The sequence below is a fragment of the Wyeomyia smithii genome, chromosome 2, assembly GCF_029784165.1.
Source record: "Wyeomyia smithii strain HCP4-BCI-WySm-NY-G18 chromosome 2, ASM2978416v1, whole genome shotgun sequence".
NCBI lineage: Eukaryota > Metazoa > Arthropoda > Insecta > Diptera > Culicidae > Wyeomyia > Wyeomyia smithii.
The window spans coordinates 211,894,551-211,915,132 of NC_073695.1; the positions used below are offsets into that span (position 1 = coordinate 211,894,551).

General features: G+C 40.0%; 1 protein-coding gene across 1 annotated transcript in view; it reads right to left on the minus strand.

Annotated features, from left to right (window-relative positions):
• Positions 1-1,027: 1,027 nt before the first annotated feature.
• LOC129726013 (uncharacterized) overlaps positions 1,028-20,582 on the minus strand; it is a 172,672-nt gene continuing 153,117 nt past the window's right edge. The window contains exon 5 of the mRNA XM_055682538.1: positions 1,028-19,289. Within this exon, the coding sequence (XP_055538513.1) occupies positions 19,086-19,289 (204 nt within the window). The 3' untranslated portion in view covers positions 1,028-19,085. The remainder of the gene's footprint in view (positions 19,290-20,582) is intronic.

Sequence of the window (20,582 nt, forward strand, 5' to 3'; positions counted from 1 at the left end):
CATGAACCTACATTTGTTTGTTTGACCCAGATGATTGGATAAACTCGATACGACAGGTTAATTTAAATGGCAATCCTACTATGGTTAACCCGGTAGTGTCGACAGATTGATCATTTATTTTATCATTTTATTTCTTTTAATTGAGGTTGCGTTGTAATAAAAATAAGAGATACGTTTTTAATACATTAGACTGAGGTTGGAAAAGTCCTAAATTTCAAAGATCACTTTGATTAAGGCAACAAGAACCATTACTATAATACATTTTTCACTGCGACCAAGTATTTGATCTATTGTGTCCCACCACTATTAAATTTAGTGGTTTCCACTTGCTGAAGTTTAATTTTACTCTTCGGTAACTCTTTTTAAATTTAGGATATTTAAGTGAGTTTATCATGCATAGAAGAAGTCTTGATATAACTACTAGATTGAGTTATTATTTAGCAACTTTAATAACTATAAATCTACTTTATACATTCCAGCACGCTCGAAGCAAATTCCGATCATGATTAATCTATCCTATTATCAACTATCAGCAACATTGAAAACGCATCGGTCAGGTAGTTAACCACATAAATCCATTCTGTTTCCGGCAGGTCATCATCGGGAAGGACAGATTTGAGTGGGGAAAATGAGGTTTGATTGTGCTGCACTGGCAGCAGAGTTCGCTTCAGGATCTGTTCGGTGGTTTTAGCTATTTGCTAGTAACAATTTTATCGGTTGACCAGATTATTATCGGAGGGCTACTGGAATCAAGGTTCGTGTAGTAGATGGAGATGCAATATGTGGTTTGGGTCGTTGTGAAGTAGATAAGAAAATCAAGCAAATCATCTGTGAGTATGGGGTTTTGCGGGTCAATTTAAATTAAGGCGGTCGTAATCAAACGATTAGCGGTAAAGTTGTAACCACAACAGACGAGGCTCGTGCGGAGAGAAAATTGATAGTCGATGGAGAGAGTGGACTGAATGTTGTTGAAATTTGTGCATTAACCTTGGAATTGTGATAGAGAAACACGAAATAAAACACCGGCGAACGACGTAATTATAACAACATATATTTTAATTTCCAGCTTTTCAAAAGTGTTTCATCTTCGACTACAGTTTCTCTTACACTTAAATATATAACTATACATTTTACATGTAAACCAGTACCTACCAACTATCTGCTTCTTACATTGCACATCCTGATTCGATAATTTTGATTTGTTAAAAGGTCATAGCGAGGAGGGGAAAGTGTACATATGCATTGACATTCGGTTCTAAACCTGTTAGCCAGATAATTCCTAGCGCATTAACGTGTCAATCGTTTGCTTAATGTCAGATACTCAATGATCGACATCAATTTACACACACACCGCTAGAAACACGCGTTTAAGATAGAAAAAAATATATATTGCACTTCATTATGTTTTTTTTTGTTTTTCTTTCGCAATTGGAGGCGGGTCATTCTTATGCTTTAGATTTGATAAGCTATCCTAGTAAGCCTAAGCTACGCTTTAATAAGTTTAGCAGAGTCATGTTTTTTTTTCTGTTTTCTAGTTAGTATAACAACGCTACAACACTGCCTGATTTTCGAAGCTGCCTGATGAGTGGTAATTTATAGAAAAATAAACTATCGGAAGGAGTTCGGTATTCTAGGCGGTTTGTCAATAGATGTACAAAAATGTGCAATTTTGTTTTTTGTTCTGTTGTTCAGTCGCACATTTTCACTTCTTTGGTAGCGGTTTATTTTTAAATATGTTTTTTCTGTTTTTTTTTTGTCTGCGTGATTGAATTTCTACACTTACAAAAAGTTTCAGAGCTTAGGCATCCGGCGTTAGTTTATCTCTATTACTGATTTGATTTATGCTGTTCTAATACTGTTGTTTGCTAATTTGTTTTGCACTTTGAATCTAACATGTAATGCAAGCGCCTGAAGCAATTTCCTTTTTTTTGTTGTTGAATTCTTTCCTATCACTACGATAAACGATAGAGCCACGAAAATAATACTTTCTCTCATCACACTATTACTGCCGCATCAAAACCAATTCCGAAGATTAATCTTCGCTCTCTACAGCGGCACAGTTGCTTACTAAATTCTCTGCTTTCATTCTCTATGTAAGAGTGCTATACAAACAACTATTTTCATGGACGTTAGATACTGGCAGGACATAAATATCATTCATTCGTCTCCCTGTGCCAAACGAGGGCCAGTTTGGGACTTGTGTGTGTTTGTTCGAGTGTTTTCGTTTGTTTAAACTACGGAAACATTTTAACCACTTGTGGGAATGTTTGCTAATTTACGTTCGAAATCGTATAGTCAACTCTACAGATGATGGATGCCGGGAGCAATTTGCCGAGCATCCATGTCAGCATGAAGGATGATGATTTGGTGAGGTTCGTCTGTCTGAGGAGTTGGATATTGTTATCTGTGTAGCTTTTGAAAATAATTTCTGATTCCCGGTGAATGCGAGCATTAATTCCAATGCAAAAATATAATACCCTTGGAATGAAGTATCATCATGCAGTAATAAATGTTGTGTTTCAACTTTTGTTTGAAGCAGACACTGATGCCACAAAAGTAAAAGCGCTCATCGGATATTGATAGTATTATTAATAACGTCAACAATGACAGAATTAATTCATGCATATCGATGATATCTTGTTTCAGCAAACACAATGCATACGAAAGCAAACAGGGTTTCAATGTTGTTTTTTGTTCGCACGCTAGTATCCATTTCAATCAGAGGCAAAAATGCATCGACAGAAGGTGAAGCGCCAGTCAAAAACAATGATCATCAAATAATCAGATTAAACCATCATGTTCATTCAAACCAAGAGCGTCCCATGGCTGCCTGTGTGTGTATAAATGTGTGTAATGGCTACATGCAATATTGTATGTCTATGTGGGTGTTTGCGGGACCGGATACGCTGAGTGCTATAAGCGAAGGGATTTCAGCAGCTGTGACTTGACAGTTTGCTACAACCCACCACCCGAGTTGCACTGCCATCTAGTTGCCGCGGTGAGTGGGAGGGGGTGCCTATTTACAAAACGATTATTACAAAAATATCATTTCTCTTTCCCCAATGTGTGACTGGAAGTTTGATTCTCTTCTGTGCTTCAATTTTGATTCTCATATTTTTCGCTATATTTAATCGAACAATACAAAAGATATATCTTCAGTACATATATTTCGTTAGTAAGCTGTTTGATTTTCAGTTTCATCTGGCCGCTTTGTATTCTCGACAAACCGAATCAGTTATTTTTTGGTTGATTTGCGTTCAATGGGTGCTGTTTGCTTATTTAATCACTGCACGGAAACCACACCCGGAATGGAATTGTTTGTTTTAAAGGTGGATGGGTCTGATTATTTTAGTTTGAATTCGTTTGGTAATAAATCTTTAAATCGCTTATTCTCGATTCTGTATATCCTGTTCGCGAAAAATTGACGCAATCAATAAAACCACTTCGCGCTTGAAAATCTCCATAAGGGGCCATCCGCATTCCACGTGGACAGCTTGGGGTGGGTGGAGGTTATTTGAAAAATGTTGTTCGATCGTTCCAAGAATGTTGAAATATGATGCGAGATAGTACTGATCTCGCATCAAATTTCAACATTCTTAGAACGATCGAAATTGTTTCGATTCTCCAGATAAAATCTCCAGATATTCTAGTTTATCTTCACATGTAGAATAATCATACATTTGAGCTGAAGTTGATGCTCTATGTTGCTATCTGCGAAGCTTTTTTTCAAATTGTGGTTCAAGGCTATCAGTAAATAGGTGCATTCAAATCAACGTTCAGAATAAAATCATACTTTTTGAAATGGGGTGGCTCGAAAAATCAACTTTTTTTGAAAATGTGCAACTTCAAAATTTTTGTATCTTTTGAGCCGCTGAACTGAATTTAAATCTTTTGACTTCTCACTAAAGGTAGTGATAATGCACCCTCCAAGAAAAAATACCAAACTGTATTTAAAATAAAAATGACTACGCGAAAATCATGATACAAACTATATTTTGCTGTTTTGATAAGTTCGAGACCCAGAAGACCCTTTCGTTTTTTTTGAATCCTCCAAAACGGCAAAATACGGTGAGCTTCATGACACAATAAAGTCTATTTTACGCAGGGGATACGTAGCGCGTAAAAACCGTGTAAACATTAGAGTTTGCATGAAAAAATCTTCATTTGGTAATGGGTTTCAATCATTTCTTCTAAATACTTTCGACAAAAGATTTAACAGCAGTATAATTTCCACCTTTAAATTGAGCTGAATATCAAGGAAATATATAAATACGTCAGGCAAAATCAGTGAATACAGTGATCACCCGATTATATCACCCCCCTGATGCTGTTTGGGGTGATAAAATAGGGAAAGTGATAAAGTCGGGAAATTTTTTAAATATTAATTTTTTTAATTGAAGCTGTTAAATCAATAACTAAATACGTAAAATCAGTAGTTTTAATTTTTTTTTGGGAAAATTTATCTGTACAAACATATGAGAAAGCTGCAGTTGTGTTTTTTGTAAATCGATATATCTGAATAATGACAATAGATAGAGAAAAGTTGTTTGAGAAAACTGTCTGAGATTATATAAAAAAAAATAGTGAAAAAATTCAATTCGAGATCCTGTACTAAAAAAAACTTATTTCAAAAACAAAAAGTTATTATGAAAAACCGGTCTTCACTGTTTTTTTTTTAATATTTTTTAGATAGATAATTTAGTTGCCTACAACTTTTCTGAACAAGCCAAAGCGGGCACTCGGAAGGAAAAACAGATTTTGTAACAAAAACTTTTTAATCAGTTCCATACATACATCGTCTTTCTCTAGCTTCTCATCTGGCTCGCGATGGGGAAGAGGGGGGTTCGAGAGAATCTAACGTAAGATTAAAAAAAAATAAAAAAACTGAAAAAATTTAAATTTTTTGAATTACTTATCGCTGCGATCTTAACAGTTGAAAATTTCGAAAAAAGTCCTTACATAATTTATGGATAACGCCATACATATTTCGCTTGAGATGGCAAGGACACTGCGTAAATGTATGAAAAATACACACAACAAAAACTGTGTACCAACTGATGATGAGCTGACGTGATTCGAAATGTGTGTTACTCAATTTGCTATGATGTTTTTACCAAGCATGCATGTCAGACATTTTTTGATATCATCGAGCTCCATCGAATGCCCTCTTTACCTTTCTGGTATCACTATTCATTCGAAAACAGCAAGATGTAACATTGTGCAACGGTTGAATTTTTAATGTAAACTACATCCAGAATGATGTTATTCTACACAGAATTATGAAAAAGTACTAAAATATTGAAGCGTGATATTAAATCAGTTCACCCTGACATTTTTTCAATAAAATGTTGTATGATGATAAAATCGGGGGCAGACAAATCGGGTACTGATATAATCGGGTGATTACTGTATTCAAGCGATTTGACAATGAAAAGCCATTGCCGCGTAAAAAACGATTTTTCTTGAAAATCCGCGTACAAAAAAAAACGCGTAAATTCCTAAGTCTAGATGAACATTTCAAAAGGTCCTATCTGCTTTCATCGTTTTTCCGGAGGGTCTTTTCATTTAGGTAATGGTTCAGCTCTAGTGATTCTCCCAAGCGTGGTTTTCGTTCAGAAGGCAAGAGTGATCCCTCCGCTATCAGTTTGTACAAATATCGCGTCATAAAAGGGAATTTAATGCGTTGTGGTGATTGAATGAAAGTGATCGATCAAAAAATCGATCAAAGCAGATAGGACCTTTTGAAATGTATCTTTAAAAGTATACTGCATTGCATGAACTCGACGAAACTGCAAAATACGGTTTGTATCATTAAGTTTGCGTAGTTATTGCTGTTTAAAGTACCTACATATTGATATTTGTTCTTGAAAGGCATATTTATACCTTCACTTTGACGCCAAATGATTCAAAATTGGTCAAACCGCTCAAAAGTTACAACTTTATGAACTATTGCAAATATTGAATGAAGTCGATGTTTTGTACCACCATATTCTGGAAGTAACCCTCTAAGGGTCAAACAGCTTCGATGGCTGCTTAGTTTCAAGGTTACAGAGTCCGATTTGTCAAACAAGAAGTCGTGGGTTCAAATCATAGTAGAATCAGGCCATTCGATGTCAAAAATGACTTAAGCATGAGTTTATGCTCAAGCTCCTCGAACACTTGCCCTTCCTTTAATCTGAATTCTATAATACCTTTGCGTGACTACCTGTTAACAAAAATAAGTCTCTCTTATCAATAAAACTGGCCAGAAGGACGCACAACGCCACTTCTCCAGGGAATTTTAATTCGCGATATTTGGCAGGAGGAAGGAAGCTCGGTTTACTAGAGCCGATAGCGTGTTAAAGGAACTTCTCAATAGCAGTATTGCTAATAATAGAAGTGCGGGTATAATTATAATAATATTTAGTACAATTCGTATGTTTACAAGGAAAGTGAAAATCAGTTGTTTTCAGGAAGAACGGCTTCATTTGATCTTTTCGAAATAGAAAAAAAGAGAACGTTGGAGCCTTAAGCAGGCATTACGCATAAAATCTTACTTCGGAGAAATATATTTTCGACGTTATTACACTATAGCAAACAGTTGTCGTAGCGATACTCACAATGTTTTGCATGATCCGCGCAATGTTCATTACGTTTACTACAGCAAACAGCCTTCTGACACGAAAGTTAGGTGTGAATACCATGAAAGAAAACATTCCCGGACAAGCAGACTATAAGCAGGAAGGCAAGGAAACTGCTCTACAAAACTTTACAAAGTTCTCTTATTGCGAATCGACGCCGCTACAAGCATCTAACCCCGAGTGCCTGTACTCAAGGAAAAGCGGCCCAAACAGCGTCTGTGCTCCAGAGGAACGGCTGAAATGCGAAATGCGGTGTCTCGTCAGCTACCCAAGAGGAGCTAGGACGTCGATTGGAAGCTCGTTTCATGAAACTAGAGATCGCTGAACGTTCCAGGTGGCGACTTGGTCCTACTGTATGAGTTGAAACCCCGTTTCTCAGACATTACCAACGTACGCACCAATCGCGGTACGGATATAACTGTCGACCGTGTAACAGGCACGGCATAGCCGAATCCTGCGGCTCACCATTTAGCAGCTCCGGAACTTCCTGGCTGCGGAGGGATACGCGCATTACTTGGCTCAACGTTCACTGCCCCCACAATGGAAGACCCGATGTCGAAAAAGAAGCGTTTTACATACGTTTAGAGAAACTCTACGAGAGCTGTTCGGTCGAGACATCAAGATCGCCGGACATGAACGCTCAGACCGGAAGGAAAGAAATGCACAAACCGGTAATCGACCCAAAAAGCTTACATACTGAGGCGTTAACTTTGTAGCTTCCCGAGGACTAATCCCGCGGTTTAATATCAAGCAGATCCGGCTTTCAGAGAGACTGCAACGGTGAGACCAGAGATAGGGGCACCAATCGGCAGAAACAACTGGTTCGACAGGGAAGGAAGCGCCATCAAAAGAACCATGAACACGGACAACTTGAGCAGCGGTTCCGTTCCAGCGATACACAGAAGTTGAATGAGAAGGTAAACCAGTTTCGCAGAGGTTATGTGCCGCAAGCCGACACTTGCAACGACGCGTATGGGAACCTTCTCACGGATGTCAGGCGGTCGTGACGTCAGGTAGAAGCAGTACTTTAATGGACACCCAGCAAACAAATTGGTTTGGCGTATAACTCGCGCTCAACTCTGTTAAGTGAATTATTTGGTAGAAAATGATCATATAAGATGCATGAAATACACCTATGTGTACAAATCTGGAGGCCATATACGTACATCGTAAGAAACATTGGTTACGATTTCTTATAATTTCGCAGGCTATATTAAATAGCCTCATTTGAATCTTTTAATTGCTTTTTATACGACTCCGAGGAATGTCGCATTTTGCAACTTTATATGACGCGTCAAATTGCTCCATATATAATTTAATATTGCGTTTTATAGGATACTAGCTGACCCGGCAAACTTCGTCCCGCCTATTTTACTGTTTAATTTAATAATATTAAACATTTCAAATTCATTGATTCCTTGCAATTTGTTTATATCGTTTGAACTCTGCCTTTGTAACGTTTGAGTGACTATTTTTGAGCTCGTATTTACTCTACATTTTGTACTTGATATCCGTATTTAAATCCTGTGAAAGTGACTCTGTTAATTTACCGCGATATAGTTGCTCCATAGTAAAGTGGATTTTCAGTGCACCAAAACCGGTTACAGTGATAGAGCCGAAGTGTATTTTTGTTTGGAACCTGCATCTTCTCCGTCCTCAACAACGACGTTCAATTTTTACTCTCGACGCGCAATCTGTGATCAACGACTATAAGTGTTTTCAACGTTTACCATCCACGCCTTACCGCCACGTACATCAACTTCGCTACAGTCATTGCATCGCCTGTATATATGCCGTCCGATAGACAAAAAGCTCCAGCTATAATGGATAAAAACTGTTACGAATGCTCGCAGCCGATCACCAACCTTAACCTAATAAAATGTCATCTTTGCGATAGTGTCGCACACATGAAATGCTTCGGCTGGGCACGATCGAATTTGGATTTCGTCAATGGGCAGCCCAATTTGCTTTGGTTCTGCGCAGATTGCTTAAAGTCTATCGAGAATCTGAAGACGAAACATTCATCAGATACTGCTATCGATACCACATCAGCTTTTGCAGACTCAATCACCTGCTGTATGAATGAAGTGAAGAAAGAACTTGGACAAATAAATGCTTTCATAGGATCGATTTCTGATAAGCTTTTAACAAATACAACACCAGTAATGTTGTCGGCTAATCGCAGTTCTAAGCGCCCTAGAGTGATTTCCCCGAGCGACACCCCTAAGCGACCAAGAGTGTTTTCTGGTTTATTGAGTGGAACTAAAGCTGTCGAAAACTTTCCGTCTTTAGTCGAAACCGTCCCGCAACCAACTGCAAAATTTTGGATTTACCTCTCGCGCATCGCCCCTCATGTGTCCGAGGATGAAATAGCTGCTCTCGTTCGTGATTGCGTATCCGACATACAACCCGTCGTTAAGAAGCTTGTTAGAAAAGATGCTGATGTTAAATTCCTCGCTTTTATTTCCTTTAAAGTCGGCATTGACTTACAGTTGAAAGATGCCGCCCTTGATGCTAATAACTGGCCGAAAGGAATCTATTTTCGGTAGTTCGAAGAACGCAATGCATCATCGGATTTTTGGAAACCAAAAGCATCGAAGTTTCCCCGAACCGTACCATCGCAGCCTGCAACAAGTCCTCATCTTGTTCCTCTCAACTAGCTGCGCAACCTCCGAGGGATCCTGGGGGCCAACCGGCCCCCAGTCTAGTTAAGTCATTACAAATTTTTAACTCTCAAAAAACTAATGCAGATTTCGTACCCCATAGCACATCTCGCCACATCGAGCTGAGCGTAGCTGAGGCGCATTTACCACCAGCACCTGTGACCGTCGTGAATCGCTCGTTACCATCAGCAGAATTTGAGCCGCTACAGATATCCAGCCCAGTTTTGTCGCCAACTGTTAACAGCATCCTATCTGCCCAGCAACGACTCGAATCTTCGTACAATCCAGTGACTTTTTACTACCAGAATGTTAACGGTTTACGCAGCAAAATAACAGAATTTGCGCTGGCAGTATCCGATTCGCTTTATGATTGTATCATTTTGACAGAATCTTGGCTAGATGAACAAATCTCTTCAGCGCAATTGTTCGGTTCTGACTATACAATATATCGCTCTGATCGTAGCTCACTGAATAGCAGCAAAGCAAGGGGCGGCGGAGTAGTCATTGCCGTTCGGCGTTCATTGTTTTCTGCGCTGCTAGCAGAGGCTGCTGATGATTCACTCGAGCAAGTGTGGGTAACAATTAACAACAGTGAATGTTAATTCGTAATCGGAGTTTCCTATATTCCACCCAATTTGCGAAATGAAACTGAGATTATTGATCGTCATATTTCGTCAGTAGAAAAAGCCGTTAATTCCACTGGTATCAATGACGATCTTTTTCTTTTCGGAGACTCTAATCGCGCTGGTCTATCCTGGTCGATGCAGCCACAGTCCAATTATCTTATTGTCGACGCCCTGCACTCATCTGTGAACGCTGGTAGTACACATTTGTTAGACGGCATGGCTTTTAACAACATGTTTCAGATCAATTCTGTTCGGAATCAGAATGGCCGGTTCCTAGATTTAATTTTTGCAAATTTGCACGCTTTGCCATCATGCTCCGTCACCACTGCACCCGATCCTCTGTGTAACATTGATGTTCATCATCCACCATTGATGGTTACCTTCAACAGACCTGTAAAGGCTCAGTTTGTAGATGAGTTCGATCCTTCCAGTTTCGACTTTCGGCGGGGAAACTATGAGGCGATAAGTTTGGCACTGAGAGGTATCGATTGGAGCTTTATCAACCAGTGTAGAAATTTGGATGAGGCCGTGTCACGATTTACTGCATTGATTCAGGAACTTATACATTCATATATTCCCAAAGTTCGTCCTCGCTATAAGCCTACCTGGGGAAACAGGCATCTTGCTAGGCTCAATCGTGCTCGCAAATCAACCCTGCGTGCCTATCAAAGAAACGGAAACCCCGTCAATAGGATCCGTCTCACCTCTGCCAGTCGATCATATAAAGCCCTAAACAGAAAACTATATTCGTCTTTCGTGCGCAGAACAGAACACAACCTACGTTCGAACCCGAAAAGCTTTTGGAGGTTTCTTAATTCGAAACGTAAGGAGGATGGATTACCATCTAGCATGTTTATGTCAAATAGTGTAGCGTCCACGAATGACAATAAATGCGTTCTGTTTGCCAAGTATTTTGCTGGTGTTTTCAATAGCGAGTGTGCATCCTCGGATAAAATTGCTGAAGCCATGTTTCCTGTTCCTAGTGACACATTTTGCGCCGATATCTTTACAATCTCAAACGAAGAAGTTGCTGAAGCCATTTGCAACCTGAAACAATCATTCTCTCCTGGACCCGATGGTATTCCTGCCGTTATCCTGAAGAAATGCGCTGCAGTTTTAAAGTCACCGCTAGCCGCTATTTTCAACCTTTCCCTTCAATGTCATCAATTTCCTCGCAGCTGGAAAGAATCTTTGATGTATCCGGTTTTCAAAAAAGGTGATAAACGAAATGTGGAACACTATCGTGGGATCTCTTGTTTGTGTGCTTGTTCAAAAATTTTTGAAACGATTGTCCACAATCATCTCATGTTCAGCATAAAAAGCTATATTTCTACCGCTCAGCATGGGTTTTACCCTGGTCGATCCGTTTCTACTAACTTGCTGGAATTCACTTCACTCTGCTTGCGTGGTATGGATCGTGGTCTTCAGGTTGATGCTGTTTACACGGACCTGAAAGCTGCTTTTGATCGTGTTGATCATGGATTACTTTGTGCAAAATGCGACAAGCTTGGAGCTTCAACTGGACTGGTAAAATGGCTCAGTTCTTATCTACGCAACCGACAGATCGCGGTAAAGTTGGGAACGTCGCAATCCGCTTGGTTCAGCAACAATTCTGGTGTTCCTCAAGGCAGCATTCTTGGGCCGCTGCTTTTCTCTTTGTACATTAATGATGTAACTAAAGTTCTACCACCTGGCACACGACTATTGTACGCTGATGATACTAAAATATTTCAAATTGTTGAGAATTATGATGATTGCTATAGACTTCAAACGTTACTCGATGCTTTCAACGACTGGTGCCTACGCAACTATGATGCTATGATGCTGAGCATTCCCAAATGTACCGTGATCAGCTTCCAGCGCAAAAAACAGCCGTTGCTTTTCGACTATCGTATCGCTGGCACTTATTTACATCGTAGCGACGTTGTCACTGAATTGGGTGTTTTGTTGGACACCAGTATGTCATTTAGGCAGCATTATTCTGCGATCATCAATAAAGCCAATCGTCAACTTGGTTTAATATTTAGGATTGGAAAGGAGTTTCACGATCCTGGTACTATGCGCACACTCTACTGCTCTCTGGTATGCTCAGTTTTAGAAACTGCCTGCGTTGTTTGGGACCCGTACTACGATTTTTGGATACAGCGAATCGAGCGCATTCAAAAGCTCTTCATCCGAAGGATTTGTCGCAGATTGCCATGGAGGAACCCTGATAATTTGCCGCCATACGAAAACCTTTGCCTGCTGGTGGGGATAAAACCCCTTGAAGAACGTCGTAAGGACATACTGGCCAGAACTGTGCACAAAATCCTCACTGGTTGCTATGACTGCCCCGCTATCTTGACAATGCTTCAGCTGCAATGCCCTCTTCGTCCACAACGTCATCAGCGATTACTGCAGACCAACGCACACCGCACGAATTATGGCCAGCATGAACCTGTTCGTCGGATGGCTTTGGTTTATAATCGTCAAAATGTTAATTTTAATTTCTAGTATAGTTAATTAATGTGCATTGTTTGTTTTGACTTTATCTATGTTATCTGTATCAAATTTTTGTAATATCTCTGTATATGTTTTTGTTTTTTAAAAAAGATGCTGGGTTTTTATGCCGCCTTAATAGTCGCCTATCTGTGACTTTCAAGGTGGCTTTTCCCAGCCATACACTCGATTATTCATTAAGACTGCTAGTCGGATGGATTCATTTCAATAAATAAATAAATAAATAAATAAATGATTGGTTTTATCAGAATGACAACATCCTCGACTTTTGGCTTTTGTACATCACCTCTATTCCGGAAATATATTGGGTGCATTACAGTTATTTTCGTTGTTTTCCAGAAACTGAAAGTGGTCATCTTCGAATCCAAAATGGTGTCCAGGGTCAATGCTTGGCTTCTTTACATCATTTCGATTTCAATTCAAATTGTTGTCTGAGGTTGATAGGTCGATTTGTGGCTTCAGTGTATCATAACAATTCCGGAAATATGCATATTGGGTGGTATTTGATCATTTGCTGCTATTTACGGAAACCGGAAGTCGCCATTTTGAATTTTAAAATGACATTTGGGAACAATTTTTGTCCTCCGTGCGTCAATCTGGTTAAAGAAACGCTCATATTGTGTGGTATTTGGTCATTTTCGGCTGTTTTCCAGGTACCGGAAGTCGCCATCTTACAATTCAAATTGTTGTCTGAGGTTGATAGGTCGATTTGTGGCTTCAGTGTATCATAACAATTCCGGAAATATGCATATTGGGTGGTATTTGATCATTTGCTGCTATTTTCGGAAACCGGAAGTCGCCATTTTGAATTTTAAAATGACATTTGAGAACAATTTCTGGCCTCCGTGCGTCAATCTGGTTAAAGAAACGCTCATATTGTGTGGTATTTGGTCATTTTCGGCTGTTTTCCAGACACCGGAAGTCGCCATCTTACAATTCAAAATGTTGTCGGAGGTCGATTTGTGGCTTCGGTGCGTCATAACAATTCTGGAAATACCCATATTGGGTGGTATTTGGTCATTTGCTGCTGTTTTTCAAAAACCGGAAGTCGCCATCTTGGATTTCGAAATGGTATTTGGAGACATGCCAGAAGAAGGGTGGGGTGTCGAAACATTATGGACATGTTTGTTACACCTAAAAACATTCACTTGCCAAATTTGGTTTCATTTAGATCGTTAGCTCTCGAGATAAGCAGAAATTTTGTTTCATTTGTATGGAACCCCCTCCCTCACCAAAGAGGGAGGGGTGCCGAACCATTATGGACATATTTGTTTCCTCTATGTACATTCACATGCCAAATTTGGTTGTATTTGGTGGATCGGTTCTCGAGCTGTGTAAAATTCGTGTTTCATTTATATGGAACCCCTCCCTTCAAGAAGAGGGAAGGGTGTCAAACCATTATGGATATATTTGTTACCCCTAAAAGCATCCACTTGCCAAATTTGCTTCCATTTGCTTGTTTGGTTTTGGAGATGTGCAGAACTTTGTGTTTTATTTGTATGGGACCCCTCCCTTCCAGAAGAGGGAGGGGTCTCGAAGTATCTTAGTCACCTTTTCCGGCCCCCAAAACCCCTGTATACAAAATTTCACGGCTATATGTTGTATGTAGTTTCCAAGCCTATATGAATCAGACAGACAGACAGACAGAGCTGCATTTTTATATGTTGAGATGCGATATAAACAAATTTATTGCTGCATCTTGTGTAATTTCAACTTGATATACATATTTGAACGACTTGGAATTAACATCCTTATACGACTTCTGGTTTGCTGGGCACCTTAATGGAGGAGGAACTGACCTAGGAGCACCAACAGCAGATGACCGAGTACCAGCCCACTTGTCCATGAAGTTCTCAATGACATCAGGAAGCTGAAGAACAACAAAGCTGCTGGCAAAGACCGAATGCCGAGAAAGCTCTTCAAGCATCGGCGTTGGCTAACGCTCTGCACTGAGTCTTTTCCAGTATTTGTAAGGTGGGAACGCTACCAGATGAGTGGATGAAGGAAGTCATCTGTCCCACCTAAAAACAGGCGACAAGTTGGAATGCCGCAATCCCTATGGCATCTCGCTTATCAATGCCACCTGCTAAATACTCTCCTGTTCCATCGTCAATCACCTTAACCAGAGGTTTCATGGACCAGTACCAAGCGGGCTTTACGGGAGCCCGCCAACTCCAAATCAGATAGATCTTACAGGAATGTCGTGAACACAATGTGCAGTTCACGGCGGCCTTCGACAAGTCGATCGAAAATAGCTATAGCAGATCATGCATCAAGACCGCCAAGGATGAAAGTGATGTGCTACGTGGGTGTTTCGGGGATACTCCCTAGTTCCTATGAATCGTGTAGAGGATTAACAAGGTGACGGACCTTTTTTTTTGTTTAACATCGCCCTTGAGTTTGTGATCCGGCAGCCATCGACACACGATTTTAACAAGGTAGGTTCAGCTTCTCGGTTCACGGATGACCTGGAGTAACGGTGGAGGTAACCTACGCCCGACTGAAAGCCAAAGTTAGATGAATCGAACTGCGGATAAATGCTTCGAAAACTAAATACATACTACTGGATCCAACGAGCCTTCAAACTCAAGTATTTGTAGTCGGCTAAGAGCTTGAGGTGGTTGAGGAGCTCGTGTATTGTGGTATCTGAAAACCACCGACAACGATACCAGCAGAGAAATCCAAAAACTCATCCAGGCTGGGAATTGTGCCAATGTTTCTCTTTGGAAGGCGCTTCGATCGAATCGAATTCACTACGGAATCGAACAACGCTTCTGGCAGAGGACCAAACTACCATTAGGAATGATGGGTGTCAGCAGAGTCGTGGGTTGCGTAGCATGTGGACGCGATTAGGTGAAACGACCAACCGAACAAGGAAACCACAGTCAACTTCTCCTAGAACTAGAAGAAAAGCTTTTGCTATTATATCAGAGATTCCCGCGCAAAAATATTGTTGAGTTTCATACACCATTTTAGAGTTGGGATGCTCATTAAAAAATAGTGGGATTCCGTATGAAAGTTCATTCACTATTTGACGAATTAAATCAGATTTTCCACCAGAGACCAAGTCAATTCAGAAGGAAACCATAAAACAATTTAAATAATTGAAATAAGGGAATGTATGGAAAAAATTCATCATCGAATTTCAAAAATTGAACATGTATATTTAGTTCATTGCCCGAAAAACCATCTGTGCAAAATTTTAGCTCAATCGGACATGATTTAGGGGTGCCTCAAAGCGCTCAAAGTTGTGATTTTTCGACCCTCGAAAATCTACCAAGGTACATGAAATTGGGAAAATCAAAACTTTTTCTTCGATGCCAAATGACTTAAAAATGCCTAAAACGTCGATATCTAGTTTTATCTCGAAAAATAATTTTTTGGCTGAAATTCGACCTTTTGGAACTTAGCCGCTTTCTGGGCAACCGAAGGCTAACTATGGAATGTTCGAAAACTGGCTTCTGGTCATTTTCACAACTCGTTCCAAACCAGGTGTAAATTATTTTATTGTTCATTATACCTAATTAAACTAAATTTTCATTAGGGTGTTCTGTTTATTTTTTACTAAAGTGGTTCCAAAAACAATTAAAATGTAATTTATTGTTATTGAATAGGAAAAAGCAATCATAGTAGGAAACTTATGTCATTAATGTTGCGTTACTCGTGCCATGACTAGCAATATTTTACGAAAAAGGACTGATAGAAAATTTTATAATATTCTAAGCAAATTCAAATGATATTTTACATAAAATTCAAACAAAATCGCGGTTTACGTCAGAAGTAACTGAAATTTAAATGAGAAAATATTTTGCGTGACGTGTTAAATTCAGAATTTTTTACTGTGTAAACTACGTAACCCCAGTCTCGCTTGTCGCTTCTTCCGAACAGCACGTACAAAACTCTGTCTCCACAAACAAGTGATCTGCGCGCTGCCGTTCTTTTGTTTAGTTCTGCTACATTGGCTTTCTTTTTGATTGTGCGAAGAAATGGAAGGCAATACCATTGCAGCGCAGCTGCGAAAGGCTAACTCTGAAGGTGGACCTTGTGTGATGCGTGTTAACACAGCCGTGATTGACTTTGCATCCTGTGTCCCGCGCCCCCCGATACGTGAAGTTGAAAAAATAATCAAAAGTGAAATGAGAATCAATATCGATGAAGTGGATAGTATACAAATGCATCATGTGCGCAATTGTGTGCTGATAACATTCAAGCTACTCGATGCCGCTGAAAAATTTATAAACGAAAATAACATGAAACATCGTATTCGGAATGAGCAGTTAAACTATTTGATTCCGGTGTATATGGTAGACAATGCTATTGATGTACGCATCCATGACCTTCCAAGGGCGTTTAGTCCGAGGTCAATAGAACGTGTGATAGGCGAGTATGGAGAAGTGTTGTCTATTAGACACGACACGTGGAAAAACTTCTTTCCGGGAGTTTACAATGGCGTACGTATTGTGCGTATGCGTTTAACCAAACCAATACCGAGTTTTGTCACATTTGCCGGTCGAACCTACTCCGAACAAAGTTTGGTTACCTACAAAAACCAACGCGCAACTTGCCAATGGTGTGGCTTAGAAGCTCATCCGGGAAACCCCTGCAACAAAGCGGTAAAATACAGTTCGTCATCCTCGACAGCCAACGACGAAAAAAGAAGTAAACAGTCATCAAAGAAATTACCATCAACGGAAACAACGAAGACAACAACACAAAATCCAAATGCGAAACTGCCAACAACTAAAACAGCAACGGAAAAAACATCGGTCCAAGATACATCAGCGCAAACTAAGGACAACTTACCTGATACTGATGCCATCGAGTTTAAAGAGATAAAACGAAGACTCCGAAAGTACAAAACCTCGAATGGAAGCGATAGCGAGATGTCAGCCAGCGAGAACGACATGATTTGCTCTGACCCGGAGGCAGGCAAGAATATTGGTTCACCTCCCCGGAAAAGGACCACGACGCGCAGTAACAACCGAAATGGCCCAACAACAAGAAAACCAAATGCAACAAATAATAATATACAGCAGCAGTAGCGTTTTTTATTTTATTTTTTGTATCTGGCACCGTAAACCTAGAGGTATTGTGCCGTGTCAAATAAACGAGTTAATAAAAAAAAAAAATTACGTAACCCAGCGTATTTGGCTCAGCGTCGTCCAATCGATGTTTTTTTCTGGGATTTTAATTTTCTTGGCGTACATGTTGCTACCGTATACATAAGCCACGGTCAAGGATAAATTGCACCAACTTTCAGTCTAATTAAATCATCTATGGTGAAATAGGACACAATCTTATTGAGAACAAAAAGAATCAAACTTTGTTCAATGATCTATAATTTCACGACTATCATGAGAATCTCGAACTATCGGCTCGTAGGTTGGGTAAATTTTCATCTCATTCCCATATACAGGGCCTTTACCCGGTTTGGAGAACGGTAGTGGTAGTGAAGCAAAGGTAACCGGGGGTAGAATTTATTCAGAAAAGACTTTTTTTTAATAAAAATTAAAGATGCAATTGAGAGGATTTCGCAATTCTATGTTTAGAAAATAAAAACTCAAGGGCTCTTAAAGAAGTTTTAAGTCACAAGTTGCACCGGACCGTAAGGCGAAACAAAATCTGGGGATAACAATCCTTGAGAAAGTGTTGTAAATTTAAATTGATCACGAATTCCAATCGCGATACCGTTTCCTTGTACTTTATCCACTGCAAAACGTGGGAACGGTTAAAATCGCTCCAATCCTGCTTGAAAAAGGTATTCAAACAAAACTGGATCAAGGAAATTCACCTTACCGTGAACCCATAACTCGGGCCACTGTCATTGGCTGTTAGACAAGCTGGAGTGGTGTCAAAAATTATAACTGGATTTTCACAGCCACTGTTGAATCGATTCGTGTGGTATTGGTTACATTCAGAAGGTTCACGATCAACATTGCATTTGATTTGATGTTGTGAAAAATTTCGAGATTCTATCTAGAAGCATGGCAGACAATATTTTTTATACAGATAATTATAATACTATATTTATCATAATCATTTTATCATCAGATGATGGACCACCCAAACGTTAACGCCAACTAGTGTGAGCTGTTGGTTTTCAGTTTCCACATCTGGTACCTTAGAGCCCGGAGCTGTATCCCGTAAGCAGTTAACGCAGTAAACATTCCAAGGAAATAACAGCACGCACGAAAAATAAAACCGCTCCGTCCGGTGAGTTTCCTTATAAACGAGCAATTCCTGTTTTATTTTTTCCGAGTGACTAAGCTTCCGCACTAAAGGCGAAACCTCATGTCTGTTTGATTTTTCTTTGTTTTGTTTTTATTAACGGAGCATAATAAAAAAACACCTCCGATAATCCCGGGGTCCTTCCGTGCTAGTGAAGAGATACTTAAATTTATATCAGTGAAAATTATGGGCGTTTTTTTATGGGCGGCTTCCGACACCAGGCCATCCGCCCACCTTCTAGCAGGAATACAGTTTTATGAGCATGCCTGACATCGTATATCCTTTACTTTCAGTACGTATATGTTTTGGTGATTTAGTTTCATCGCTCTTTCGCCATTACATTATTATTACTATCTTCTGTATACTATCTGTTAGGATTTAGGATAGCTCTCGTGCTGTGTGTGGAGTGCACCAACTAACCAAACCCCTCACCGTTGTTGATGCTGCTATCATCGATTGAAGAGAAAATCAATGTAGGTGTGCTGCTGGTGCTTATGTGAGGTGTCCGGTTCATGGGCGGGCCAGCATCGTCGGATCACGGCGAAGTGGGTCGTCTGGAATTGGTTGGACCGAGCATCGCCTCGCTCGAGCGTTCCCGTCAGACAGTAACCCATGTTGTAGTCGGCCAGCGTGATGTTAGAGGACAGGTACAGCTGCAAATGAAAAAAATAAAAACGGAAAACAGAAATAGGTGTTATTTATGGCTGGTTCATTCCGTTGTTCGTGGAGAAGATTAAGCAGGTTAGATGCTGTAAGCCGTCAAATATAGTGTATGATTTTTATGAAACTTTACACTTCCAGTTTCGACGATGGAGACGCAGCTCTCCTTTCAAACCAAACCAATCAGTTAACTACGAGTAATCTCGTTAATCTGGTCAATTCCTCAGACAGAAATCTGCTGTACCTCTTATCCCAGCTTAACAAAAGCTTTCTTCTTTAGAAAATTTTCCTTTACCCATATACTGTAAAAGTAGATCTTTTCATCTTCAAGGAGACGGATCAAGACAGAATGATAACGTTCGTCCGTACCATAGTCTTCTTTGGCAGCAGTGAGCCGTCGCCTGACTGCCATCCTTCTATTGGAAGTCACAGCGGCATATCAGCTTTTCAATGCTGATGCTTTTCCTCCACTACCTATGCTCACCCACCACCACATTCACCAAGGGATAGGAAAATATTGAAACCCCTAGAAAGCGTTTCGAATCGAATATGGTTGTGTACATAATACGGTTAAGCGTGCAATTTTTCAGCTAGTTTCAACCGGCATTTTTAGAATTGGGAACACTAGACAGACAGGAACCTGCTGAATATCACTGGAAGGGGGAAAAGAGGAAGGTATTGAAATATAACGCGAGCATGCGATGATATCAGAGCTTCTATTAAAGAACATTCTTTCATGTAAACCGAGCCGTACCGAGAGTCGATTCCGGTGATGGAAATACAGAGACTTGTTCGCTTTCATCGGAGGAATGGCTGACTTGCTAGCTAGTAGACGGCAGAATCAAAGGCAAATCGTTCTCCGTTGAATCAAAGAGCTCGCGATGCGCCGAATATGGCTGTCGGAGCTTGTTATCGAAGGGCGTCTGTCATTCGTTTGGTTAACAATTCGAGACTGGAGAAACAAGTGTCTTCGAAAGCGGGTCGAAACACCGGCGCTTGCGGTTCATAATATTGTCAGCATCGATCAAAATTGTGGTGGCCTTTAGTTTCCCCGAAATACGGGGGGTTTGTATATGATTATTTTTGTTTTATTTTTTAATGACGAAAGTTCATTTGATGCAGAACGGATGCATGATAATGTTGACCTGAACCAGAGTTGTTTATATCAACGCACAGGTAAAACGGTTTCTTTTTGTTCATTGTTGATTTACATATCTTTAAAAACTTCAGAAAATAAAGATTTTTTGATGGAAAATTTTTGGAAAAAATCATGGTTTGCTAATACT